Here is a 13463-nt window from a genome sequence, read left to right as displayed (position 1 = left end):
CAATTCTAAATAATCAGGCATCATCTCAAACCACAATGCTCAGTGCCAGTCAGTGTGTTATGTAAAGTGCCCAGTGATTTGTATAGAATTTAGTTTCAACTTGGTGAAGTAATGTAATTTCCTAAAAAGATATACTGTATAGTTATATGCTTTAAGGAGACAGGAGGGAATCTAATGACCCAACTGAGGAAGAAAAACAAACACAAAATCAAGAGAACAGATAACATTTCTTAATCTAGGGGTAAAGATCCAGAATTCTTGTTAATAAATTATGGCTCGAAGTGAAACCATAAACATTCATGCATCTCACTTGTCACTGTAATTAGTAAATGTGATCTTTAATTAGAAAAACAAAGTTAAATGTAACTGGAAATAATACAACTGAACAAAGGCATATGAGCAAGAGAACACAGTTTTGCAACTGGTGGTTGACTTTGAGTTTGACTGATCTTTGACTGACTAATATATGGATGAGAAAATAATGGGAGGTTTACATCCAAAAGATATACTCCACAGATACAAATACATTCTTTACAAGAAGAAAAGGGGAGTTCTGAATTGTACGAGGCTGACGAACAAAGGTTCAAAGCCACCTGCTAAAACACGGATAGCAGAAGATAGTTTCGATCTATCGACCACTGGGTTATGGATCCAGCAAGCTTCCGCTGTGCCACTCTGCTGTCAGATGGGACTTGAACCCACAATCCGTTAGGCCACTGGGGCACATTTCAGATGTATTAGTACACATGTAGTACACGAGCAACTTGACTTGCTTATGTTTTTGGTAGATGTTTGGCCTCTCATCCAAAAGGCTGTCTCGGTTCTAACTGGGAGGTTCCAGGTATTTAACATCTGTGGGTCTTTGTGTTGAGAGTCGTTGGGTTCAACAGGTACGTTGTTGAAACCCCCAATGGCTCGTTGGTCTATGTTGTACCCTGAGTCAAGGTGTGAATGGCTATTGTTAACTGTAAGTCATAGTTACAACATGATATTATGTGAGTCATTCGGATCACGGTTGGGTATTGAGGTGTCTGGGTACAGATGTTAGGATTGAGTTGTACGGGCTGACCCACAAAGGTGCAAAGCCCCCCGGTAAAACACGGATAGCAGAGGATAGTTTCGATCTATCGACCTCTGGGTTATGGGCCCAGCACGCTTCCGCTGCACCACTCTGCTCTCAGACACCCCAGATGGGACTCGAACCCACAATCCCTGGCTTAGGAGGCCAGTGCCTTATCCATTAGGCCACCGGGCGCTTTTCAGATGTGTTTTTCACACATTTTGGGTGAAAACACGGCACTATGGATCAACATGAGCAACTTGATTTGCTAATGTTTTTGGAAGATGTTTGGCCTCTCATCCAAAAGGCTGTCTCGGTTCTAACTGGGAGGTTCCAGGTATTTAACATCTGTGGGTCTTTGTGTTGAGAGTCGTTGGGTTCAACAGGTACGTTCAACATGAAATTATGTGAGTCATTAGGGTCACGGTTGGGTATTAAGTTGTCTGGGTAGAGATGTTCGGATTGAGTTGTACTGGGCTGACCCACAAAGGTGCAAAGCCCCCCGGTAAAACACGGATAGCAGAGGATAGTTTCGATCTATCGACCTCTGGGTTATGGGCCCAGCACGCTTCCGCTGCGCCACTCTGCTCTCAGACACCCCAGATGGGACTCGAACCCACAATCCCTGGCTTAGGAGGCCAGTGCCTTATCCATTAGGCCACCGGGGCACTTTTCAGATGTGTTTTTCACACATTTTGGGTGAAAACACGGCACTATGGATCAACATGAGCAACTTGATTTGCTAATGTTTTTGGAAGATGTTTGGCCTCTCATCCAAAAGGCTGTCTCGGTTCTAACTGGGAGGTTCCAGGTATTTAACATCTGTGGGTCTTTGTGTTGAGAGTCGTTGGGTTCAACAGGTACGTTGTTGAAACCCCCAATGGCTCGTTGGTCTATGTTGTACCCTGAGTCAAGGTGTGAATGGCTATTGTTAACTGTAAGTCATAGAACCGCCCTGCTATTATGTGAGTCATTCGGATCACGGTTGGGTATTGAGGTGTCTGGGTACAGATGTTAGGATTGAGTTGTACGGGCTGACCCACAAAGGTGCAAAGCCCCGGTAAAACTCAGATAGCAGAGGATAGTTTTGATCTATCGACCTCTGGGTTATGGGCCCAGCACGCTTGCTGCGCCACTCTGCTCTCAGACACCCCAGATGGGACTCGAACCCACAATCCCTGGCTTAGGAGGCCAGTGCCTTATCCATTAGGCCACCGGGCATTTTTCAGATGTGTTTTCACACATTTTGGGTGAAAACACGGCACTATGGATCAACATGAGCAACTTGATTTGCTAATGTTTTTGGAAGATGTTTGGCCTCTCATCCAAAAGGCTGTCTCGGTTCTAACTGGGAGGTTCCAGGTATTTAACATCTGTGGGTCTTTGTGTTGAGAGTCGTTGGGTTCAACAGGTACGTTCAACATGAAATTATGTGAGTCATTAGGGTCACGGTTGGGTATTAAGTTGTCTGGGTAGAGATGTTCGGATTGAGTTGTACTGGGCTGACCCACAAGGTGCAAAGCCCCCGATAAAATAGGGATAGCAGAGGATAGTTTCGATCTATCGACCTCTGGGTTATGGGCCCAGCACGCTTCCGCTGCGCCACTCTGCTCTCAGACACCCCAGATGGGACTCGAACCCACAATCCCTGGCTTAGGAGGCCAGTGCCTTATCCATTAGGCCACCGGGCACTTTTCAGATGTGTTTTTCACACATTTTGGGTGAAAACACGGCACTATGGATCAACATGAGCAACTTGATTTGCTAATGTTTATGGAAGATGTTTGGCCTCTCATCCAAAAGGCTGTCTCGGTTCTAACTGGGAGGTTCCAGGTATTTAACATCTGTGGGTCTTTGTGTTCAACAGGTACGTTGTTGAAACCCCAATGGCTCGTTGGTCTATGTTGTACCCTGAGTCAAGGTGTGAATGGCTATTGTTAACTGTAAGTCATAGAACCGCCCTGCTATTATGTGAGTCATTCGGATCACGGTTGGGTTGTACGGGGCTGACCCACAAAGGTGCAAAGCCCCCCGGTAAAACACGGATAGCAGAGGATAGTTTCGATCTATGGACCTCTGGGTTATGGGCCCAGCACGCTTGCGCTGCACCACTCTGCTCTCAGACACCCCAGATGGGACTCGAACCCACAATCCCTGGCTTAGGAGGCCAGTGCCTTATCCATTAGGCCACCTGGGCACTTTTCAGATGTGTTTTTCACACATTTTGGGTGAAAACACGGCACTATGGATCAACATGAGCAACTTGATTTGCTAATGTTTTTGGAAGATGTTTGGCCTCTCATCCAAAAGGCTGTCTCGGTTCTAACTGGGAGGTTCCAGGTATTTAACATCTGTGGGTCTTTGTGTTGAGAGTCGTTGGGTTCAACAGGTACGTTGTTGAAACCCCCAATGGCTCGTTGGTCTATGTTGTACCCTGAGTCAAGGTGTGAATGGCTATTGTTAACTGTAAGTCATAGAACCGCCCTGCTATTATGTGAGTCATTCGGATCACGGTTGGGTATTGAGGTGTCTGGGTACAGATGTTAGGATTGAGTTGTACGGGGCTGACCCACAAAGGTGCAAAGCCCCCCGGTAAAACTCGGATAGCAGAGGATAGTTTTCGATCTATCAACCTCTGGGTTATGGGCCCAGCACGCTTTCGCTGCGCCACTCTGCTCTCAGACACCCCAGATGGGACTCGAACCCACAATCCCTGGCTTAGGAGGCCAGTGCCTTATCCATTAGGCCACCGGGTCACTTTTCAGATATTTTTTTCACACATTTTGGGTGAAAACACGGCACTATGGATCAACATGAGCAACTTGATTTGCTAATGTTTTTGGAAGATGTTTGGCCTCTCATCCAAAAGGCTGTCTCGGTTCTAACTGGGAGGTTCCAGGTATTTAACATCTGTGGGTCTTTGTGTTCAACAGGTACGTTGTTGAAACCCCCAATGGCTCGTTGGTCTATGTTGTACCCTGAGTCAAGGTGTGAATGGCTATTGTTAACTGTAAGTCATAGAACCGCCCTGCTATTATGTGAGTCATTCGGATCACGGTTGGGTATTGAGGTGTCTGGGTACAGATGTTAGGATTGAGTTGTACGGGGCTGACCCACAAAGGTGCAAAGCCCCCCGGTAAAACACGGATAGCAGAGGATAGTTTCGATCTATCGACCTCTGGGTTATGGGCCCAGCACGCTTCCGCTGCGCCACTCTGCTCTCAGACACCCCAGATGGGACTCGAACCCACAATCCCTGGCTTAGGAGGCCAGTGCCTTATCCATTAGGCCACAGTGATGGAAAAACTGCATGAATGTGAAGCAGAGCCATGCTGAAACAGCTATGCATACTCACGTAACCTGGATAGATACTGTCAAAGTAAAATATTCACACAACAATAGCAACGTTTGGTCCATAGGCCTTAATATGACACTATGGTTTACAGGTAGTAGAAATGTTTCAGAACCAAAAACTGATATTGTGCCTCTTAGTGCTGGGAATTATGGCTCTTTGAAGGGAGCCGGATTTTATGGCCCTGTTCCTCTGAGAGCGTTTCAAAAAACGGCTCATCATTCTCAAGGGGAAAGGGGGGACTTTAAGGGGTTACTCACTTTATCAAAAACACACACACACACACACACACAGATAGTGCAGACACTCATTCAAACAGAATTAAGGAGATAATTAGCTATCACTTCATGCAAACTCTGCGATTTAAACAGTTTAAGGTTCTTTAAAAGTATCCTTATAGCAGGCCATCACTCACCACTGGCACATAACCTGAAGAAAAGTTAAATTCCTCAAAATCAACTAACATATAAAAGACCATCTTGGGTTTAAAAGTGATCACAACCACTTTCTGATTATGTTAAATGGCTTCAGATACATGAAACAATCCTGAGGGAAACAATGGGACATTATTATTACTCTGATACCACTGTATTGCATGAAGGGTGAGAAGTCCCACCTCCTCTTTGCCCTTCTCGAAGAGGGGAATGTTCTTACTGTTCACGTAAAGGGGAGAAGCATCACTGGCTTGGATTTTATTAATTTAGGGGTGGCAGGGGATGAAATTTGGGCACACTGTTAACAAGACTCGGCTCCCTTTGTTCAAATGAAAGAGCCGTTGAAAATAATCTGATCGTTTTCCACTGTCACAACACTAGTGCCTCTGTTAGTACATTATTGGTTTGGTTCACCTTTCACAAGTGACACTGGTGAATCCATTTTATCATTAGTATCACCTTTTGGTCTCTCACCATAGTTCAACATACAGACAACACTGAACTAATGTTATTTAAAAATCTGACTTACATCATAGTGCCTGGACTTCTTAATTTCCTTGATTGGTGTCATCGGCTCTCCTTTCTTCTGGGAGGTTTTGTTCTCTTTGGGAGTTTGGTTCTCAGACTCCGACTTGGGCTTTGTCTCTGTGGGTTTTGGTTGTTGTTGGGTGTCCTTGGTCGGTACCGGTGCCGTAGCTGGTGTGGTGGTCTTGGTGTCGGTCAGTTGTTTGGCGGCAGTGGGTGCAAATGGTCCGCCACTGCCAGTTCCTGTCTGCGATTTCTGGGCCTGGCCTGTCTTGAGCCCTTGCTGATTGGCAGGTTTGTGGAGAGGGCTCTGCTGGCTGGTTGGCACCTGGTGACGGGGCGAGCCCATTGGCTGGTGCTTGGGAGACGGATGAGGAACAGGTAGGGGTGGATCGTCAAGACTGCCTCCAGACATCAGCCGCTGGGTCTGACAGTTGAGACATAACCACTCCTTTTTCTGAGAACAAAAAAACAACACCAGTTAATTACAATGAGCCTATTGTTATGGTAATACTTTGTTATTAGATTAGTACCATAATATGGTCAATAAATGTTCTTTGATGTCACAAGCCCTGATTTTATGAAAGGTGCTATCAGATTGAGCTTTGGAATGCAATATCGATTGGTTTATAAAAAGCTTTTTTAAAAACTCAACAAATATGTTATTATATTGCTGCGGTAAGTTTGTGTGGGTGTGTGTTAATAAAAAGGCATTTAATCCTCTTCGCTGTGCAACTTCTCCTCCCGGGTCACACTAGAATGATGTGTTCGGTTCAACTTCTCGGGTTAAATAAGTTTGACCCTTTAACACACTGATTCAAATTTTTAACATTCCTTGTGTCGATTCCACTTCGTCGAGCAGACTAAAGACACAACCACACAAACACAAACACACACACAAACACACACATGCACATACTGCATACACCCAGCAAATCTCATTTCCAGACATTATTAGACTCATTACAGTATGAGTTTGGCTTACGCACACTTCTAAAAGGCCATGTCACTCTGAAGGCTGCAAGGGCTGCACGCTATTTTCATCACATCAACTCCACTCACACTATGAGGCAGATTGACAAAAACTGCATACACACATAAAATATCCTGCCACAGACTATGCACAAGCATAGTATTGACTCATCACTTTTTTTGAAGTTTTTGATGGTGAACTCTCAGCAAATAGTTATTCATACTAACAGTCTACTGTTACGGCACAACAGCAAGTGTTAATGGTCACCTGGTAAAATCACGCCCAATATTCAATCCCTACCATTTCCTGAGGAAAAATATCTGTCAGTCAAGCAGCTGAAAAAGCTGCCTGTTGTGGCCAAAAACGAAACAGTGAGATTCAAATCAAACCTGAAAAAATTACCCGGAGTAACATTTTGGGCGAATTATTCTCTGCGGCTTCACCTGTGACTCCTTTTGCACTGTCATGTTGTCATTTGAAAAAAATGTTATGATAAAATATTGATTTGAGTGACGTAATGTCCCAATACTTTGAACACCTTTCGACTAACGGGTGATCTCTGGATGGCTACCGTAGGCTGTATATAAAGATGGATGTCCCCAAAAGTGAAACCAAAGGTTCTTAGCATAGGTATGGGCGTCTGCAGTTTAGGTCATGAATCATGACTCGTCCATGTTTGTGGATGGGACATGCACCAAACTAAAAAGTCAAAGTACGCGTCAGATACATTTTTCCCAAGGAATGTTTCTATCATTTTAGACAGTTCTTATCACTGTGATGCAAATCTTTCTGAAGGTTATAAGTTTACTTTTAAATACATTTATATTTATACTTAATTATAAGAAGGTATTGAGAATTAACTGCTAGTGTTTATCCTATTTTCATGATTTCAAATAGTTTTTCTCCCTCCAGTATCTCCTCACCACATGTTTATTATTTGTCTGTCTCTACCCAGGACAGTAGCTGTTGTTCGGGGCTGGAGAGCAGCTCTGTAACTCATGTCATGAATTATTGATAGATGCAACCCCTTCCTCCTCGACACTTATCTTCCATCTCTGCTCCTTTCCACCCACTCATCGAATCTCCTCTGTTTTCTCTCTTTGCAACATACTCAGGAGGCCTCTTCCTTACACTCCTCCTCATTTTGTCCTTTTTTATCTCTCCTCACTATATCTCGCTCCTGCTTTGTCTTTATCTGAATCCCTTTTGAGAGTTTATCTGTGATTAGGTGCCAAACAAAAGACTCCATCTCTCTCTGTCCCAGTGACTAATGCTCTTCAGGTTTGAGTAGTGGACACTACCGAGTGTTAATTACAGACCACAAAGTTGCCCCAAATTCTCTTTTTCTCACGCCAAAAAAAATATCTATCACTCAGTATTTTAGTCGAGCCACAGATGATCTCTCATTGGCTTTTTACTGCCAGCAAAGGTTAGACAGATATTAGACAGAAACTATTTTGTTTGTTTGTTCTGCAAAAACCTTGATCATGTGTCCAGCAGCTATAAAAAGTTCAACCTCTCTGAGCTTTTTTTTTTGAAACACAAATCTGGTCTGCGACAGCGAAAAGAAGTTGAGCAGAGACAATTGATCTGTCTGGCTGCAACCCAGCTCTCCCTGAGGAACACAACTTAGTCATCTTGAGTTGCTCTGAAAATGTGAACAATCTCAGGACCATTTTTCTGCTACTCTCTTTAAAGTAATTGTTAAACCCACAAATTCTTCAAAATGTCTTTCTTCCACCGAAAAGATTTCAGCATCCAAAATGCAGAGGAGCATTTTCAAAAGTGGAACAAATGACTAGTGTAAGTGTCAAACACTTGAGCAATCTGAGAACCCGACCAGACTTAATCAGGCTGTGCTCAGCTTTCTGAGCACGAAGGATATGAGATAAAAAAGAAGCTGTAACCAGTAAGTGTATGACTTAAAATAGCTGACAATGACGTCTCTGTTGATCAACTCAGAAAACAACAAATAGTCAATTAAGTGATTCACTTATTGTTTCTGCACTCAGAGATATAATGCTGAACCATAGCTCAAATTCCACATAGAGAAGCTACTGTATATCAACTGACTATTGTGAATATTGTTACTTTTATATCTTCCAGCTCAATGTAAATACACATACATCATTCCTTTCTTCTAACTAGGGGTGCTAGAGGATTGTGTTTTAAATGATTAGAGACCATGTGTGTATATCACAACATATATGACTGTATATGTAAGTATATACAGTAGTGTCTGAGACTGTTGAATCAGTTTTTCAAGTCCGACATATCACATCACATCACGTTGGTGTGTGTGTGTGTGTGTGTGTGTGTGTGTGTGTGTGTGTGTGTGTGTGTGTGTGTGTGTGTGTGTGTGTGTGTGTGTGTGTGTGTGTGTTGTCCTGCAGAGTGCCCCATCGCTGCACCACTTAACCTACATAGCACCAACAATCTGGGCCTTTCTCCTCCTGTCAATAACACTCACTGAAATGCTCCATCAGTCCTAACTCTCTTTGAGAAGCGCTGCTGTTTTCCATTCTTCCGTCGCTTTCACTCTGAAGCATGTTATGCCTTCAGACTCTCTCTCCTTTCTCTCTCCTCTTTCTTTCTAAAAGTCCTTTTGAAATGTGTTGGGGGATTGTATTTTGGCTCTACCGTCCAGCCCCCTGTGTTTCTTTTACATTTCCTACCCTCTCTGTTTTTCCTATTGCTCTTTTACAGGCTACCTTTCTTTGTCTGTTCAATAAAAGGAAAAGTTATGGATCTGTCTTTAATTCATATGGATCTACTGCGCATCCTATCTCTTCCAGTACTGGTTTGGATTCATGACAGAAGGGTAGAAATAACTCATCCCTGTGCTCAACCCCCACACTCAGCCGCAGGGAGGCCTCACTATTACTCATCAATGAATGTAACGTACTTGTCACAAATTGGCCCTGAGGAAAAATGCATCATCTAAAGGGGATTTGGTGTTGCCTTCTTTTCCTTTCCCTTTATCTGATGCATAACGTAGACACATGGTTCACTGCAATTTGTGTATTTTATACGCAATTTTACATACACTTGCCATATTGATATATACATTAATATTTATTTCAGGAAAATGTTCTCATTAATGTAATTTTTTCAGTAATTAATTCAACCAATCATATACTTAACATAATCAAATGTCAAATACTATTGTGTAAATACTGCCTCCCTTCATTGAAGATATGGAGTAGAATGCTTCTCTAAGCTTCTCTACTTTCCTCAGTTTTACTTCACTTCCATTCTGAGTCATTCTCATCCATTTTCTTTACTTTTCACACATTAGCTCCTGCAGCTCCTCTCTCTTTTGTCTCTTCACTACATGATCGCTAAACATCTTCCCCTTCCTCTTAGCTCTCTTCTCTCTCTCCCCCGTCTGTCTCATTTTCTCTCCCCCCAACAGAGAGAGGGCTATTTTTACCCAGAGTGCCATTGTTCTGCTCGAGCGCACCCTTCCCTGGCACTGGCTGCTGCTTCAGGCTGCACTCTACTGCAGTGCACACATACACTCATACTTACACAAGCACACACACACACATGTAGACACACGGTTCACATCAATGCAAAATGGAGGAGGCCTGTGCAGCTGAAGGCTAACCAGAATGAGATGACATGCAGAAGGAGGAAGAACAACAGGAGGAGAAAGTGAGTGACACCAACCATGCACAAGTGCGTGCACGCACACAGCAATTCAGCTTAGCCCCTAGTAATGAGAGAGAGAGAGAGAGAGAGAGAGAGAGAGAGAGAGAGAGAGAGAGAGGAATGAGGAAGAAATGTGGGGAGAGGTGGCAGCCGTTTGAAGTGGACAACAGAGAGACGACGATGACGTTGATGACGATATTGATGGTGGTGGTGAAAGCACCAGAGATGATTTGTTTGTTGAATACACTTTTAACGAGTGGAAGACACGAAAAAAGACAAATATCTCAGGATGAAGATGTCAGAAGAATTTGTGGTGATAACAGTCGATTCTTGTTGATGTGCTTGAAACAAAATCAAGTGATCTCCTCAGCAGAATTCATACGTTACGTCCTGCCTCTGCCTACTGCATGGTGATGACCATCATCATCATCATCATCATCATCATTGCGACAGCCTCACAGTGAACTTCATATGAAAATGTTCTGCAGCAATACAACAGCAACCCCTGGCCAAACATTGATGAGCCAATAAGGGCACAGACAGGTTATGATTGATGGCTGATTGGAGCTATCAATTCACTCGGAATGTAGCTGCAGAATCTGCTGAGCTGTGCACTTTCTCTGAGCTATAGCAGACAGTAAAAGTACAGGAGGACACACCCATGAAAGAATGTGTACTGTAAACCTGTGTTTCCTGCACAGCAGTAACACTGTCTCCTGTAACAGTCTGTAATCATGAAACACACAAATGAAATAACTTCCAAAACTTTACACCTGTTTGTCTTTAAAAACGTCAAAATACTATCAAACTTTTCAATTTCTTTTCGTATATTCTATAATTCATTTGAACATGTCAGAACAATCTTCCACCCTCCCTCGATGGATACTTCCTGATTCCCTGACTGTCTAATTATTTAACAGTCTTGAACCCAGTGACACCATGTGAGTTTGGAGGCAGGTTTCACCACTCGCTGCACAGCTTACATCAGTATGTGATGAGTCGCACTTTTATATGACAACAAAGACCGTCTTTCACTGGAGCCCTCCCACATCAACACTTCCTCCTCCTGCTATTTTCAGAACAACTAACTCTTGTTCTATATCTCCATCTTAATCCCTGCCTCTGGAGATCTGTCTCCTCTCAACAGTTTTATTTCCTCTCTTTACTTTAGTCCACTGAGACATGTTTAGATTTTTCTTTGGTTACTTTCTTCTTCCTCTCTCGCCTTTCCTTATCCAACTCATCCTTCTCTTCTTCTTCACTCCCTGTCCAGTGTCCATCAATGAGAGGTATATTTGTGATGTAGATCTTTTTTGTTTTCTCTTCCTTATATGACAACCACTCAGATCATGTGACCCCTTGGAGGGGCCAAGCCCATAGGTTGGGAACATATAGACTGTATATAAAGTTGGACAATGTGTCTCCACTTCCTCCAACTATCCAGAAATGAAATGAAATTATCTCTGAAACGAAGGCGGCCACCTTGCCAATTTGGAGCCAGATTCAAAGCATTAGCGATTGGGGGATGGAGCCACAGTCCAAATGACGAGAACTATCCAAAATGACAGAAACCATCTTTGAAAGATTTTGATGTGTACTTTGACTTTTAAGTTTGGTCAATGTCCCACCCTCTAACATGGAGGAGGTGGAATTTATATATTGTAAATGGAGTTGTTACAATGCTGTACCTTAACTAAAGTAGAGGATCTGATTAGTTCTTCCGCACGAACCTTTACACACCTTCTTGTTTTATGCAGTATATCTGAATCAGTTGTAGTATGTTTACATTTGTTTTGATTTACTATTAATCAGTATTTTACTAACAGCAATAGCAAAGTAATTATGGATCATTGTTGGATTGAAACTAGTAAGATGTCTTTAAATGTATTTTAGATGTTCTGTTGTGTGGCCAACACAGCACAGGGAACTCGTTTGAAATAAACCAAACTGAAATTAGATAAATCAAGCATGCAAATGCAGTAAATGTATTTACTCAGACATCTGACATTTTCCGAATAAACAACATTATACATGTTTATTCTATTAAACTCTGTTGTAGGGCTTTGTTAATTACATACTCTAAACGCCAGTGCTAATTAAACAGTTTTAGAGTATTAATCTTGGCTTGTGCAGGCAAACATGAACATTACACACACTTAGCCTACACATCCACAAACACACACACACACACACACACACACACACACACACACACACACACACACACACACACACACACACGCACACATGTGTCCGATGGGATAACACACCGGGGATATTACTGTAAGGAGGCAGTGACATTTGTGAGATCTGTACATAAGCATACACATATATGCACACATAGACACACACCAGCCGGATTAACGGTGGAGGATTTTATCCAACACTCCTTTCGCACTGTTAGAAGCAAGAAAGGCAGGGATGGAGGGAACAAGAGAAGGAGAGGGAAAGAAAATGGAGGAGAAGAAGCCATAAAAGCTGGAGATAAGAGTTTAGAAGAGAGTGACACAAGCAGGAGAGGGAGTTGGGGAGAGGATGAAGGCAGAATTGACGAGGAGAGGCAGGAAGGTATGAATTAAAGGTGGAGGAGGAGAAAAAGAAGGAGGGGAAGGAAATAGAGGAATAAATTAGAGGGCTGAGGAAGTACAGAGGAGGAGGGGGGTGCTGGGGGAGGAAAGATAGGAGGGGATGAATTATAGGTGTGAAAACCAGTGAAGGAGAGAAAAGGCAAGAGATAAATTAGAAGTGGAGGGGAGAAACAAATGGTAGAAATAAAGAGGAGGAAGTGAAGGAAGAGTGGACAGTAAGTGTGGATGGAAAGTAGAATTGACAAGAGGAGAATCAGTTTTCTTTATCCTGCTTATGTAACTAAAAACATATATTTTTTTATTTTAAAAATATTTTTATTTTATCATCACAGTGGATCCTCTGTAATTATGTAACTGTATTGTGAGAGGCAGAGAAGTGGGCATAAGGATTTATACGTGTGTTTGTGCTAATGTGTACACATTTTGTTTTATTGCCCACATTATACCTCTTCAACTTCCTACTTTCTGTCTTTCTCTCTTCACCGTGCCGATGTAAAACCCAGATGAGGTTTATCTGCCCACCTCCTTCCTCAGCTGATACTATGTGTGGGAGGAACTTATTCGCATATGTTGTCATTTCATAGCTGGAATCCGAATAAAACAGTGATCGACTGTGACTGTTATAATTTGATTAACCTTCAGACCAGGGTGCACCTCTCATCTATTTACGTGGCACATAATGACGTAAGACTCCTACGTTGCCAGGGTTCTATCTTCTCCCGATCCTGTACTCTCCAACATATTGAGAACCTGCAACAAATGTCCTCCAGCTCTGTGTTCACTTAATATGTCGTGCTGTTGAACTCATCAAAAGCGTTCTTTGTTCCTAAGCATAGCTTATTATTAGGGTTAGTCCATCCACCATTATCTATATCGC

The 13463-nt window shown here is 42.8% G+C and overlaps 1 protein-coding gene and 9 non-coding genes across 10 annotated transcripts in view; all 10 read right to left on the bottom strand.

Annotated features, from left to right (window-relative positions):
* The window catches only part of bsna (bassoon presynaptic cytomatrix protein a), a 112110-nt gene that overhangs the window by 39098 nt on the left and 59549 nt on the right, over positions 1-13463 (bottom strand). The window contains exon 3 of the mRNA XM_047340289.1: positions 5376-5828. Coding sequence (XP_047196245.1) covers positions 5376-5828 — 453 coding nt within the window. The remainder of the gene's footprint in view (positions 1-5375; positions 5829-13463) is intronic.
* trnar-ccu lies at positions 1183-1256 on the bottom strand. Its single transcript has one exon. It is a non-coding gene; the product is annotated as a tRNA-Arg (tRNA).
* Positions 1578-1649, bottom strand: trnam-cau. Its single transcript has one exon. It is a non-coding gene; the product is annotated as a tRNA-Met (tRNA).
* Positions 1656-1728, bottom strand: trnar-ccu. The gene has a single exon. It is a non-coding gene; the product is annotated as a tRNA-Arg (tRNA).
* trnar-ccu lies at positions 2206-2280 on the bottom strand. The gene has a single exon. It is a non-coding gene; the product is annotated as a tRNA-Arg (tRNA).
* Positions 2601-2672, bottom strand: trnam-cau. The gene has a single exon. It is a non-coding gene; the product is annotated as a tRNA-Met (tRNA).
* Positions 2676-2750, bottom strand: trnar-ccu. Its single transcript has one exon. It is a non-coding gene; the product is annotated as a tRNA-Arg (tRNA).
* On the bottom strand, positions 3185-3257 carry trnar-ccu. Its single transcript has one exon. It is a non-coding gene; the product is annotated as a tRNA-Arg (tRNA).
* trnar-ccu lies at positions 3741-3816 on the bottom strand. Its single transcript has one exon. It is a non-coding gene; the product is annotated as a tRNA-Arg (tRNA).
* Positions 4209-4280, bottom strand: trnam-cau. Its single transcript has one exon. It is a non-coding gene; the product is annotated as a tRNA-Met (tRNA).

Source organism: Hippoglossus stenolepis, chromosome 6 (assembly GCF_022539355.2).
Source record: "Hippoglossus stenolepis isolate QCI-W04-F060 chromosome 6, HSTE1.2, whole genome shotgun sequence".
Taxonomy (NCBI): Eukaryota; Metazoa; Chordata; class Actinopteri; order Pleuronectiformes; family Pleuronectidae; genus Hippoglossus; species Hippoglossus stenolepis.
The sequence above is the reverse complement of the archived record's forward strand: the minus strand, read 5'-3'. Positions and strand labels throughout refer to the sequence as shown.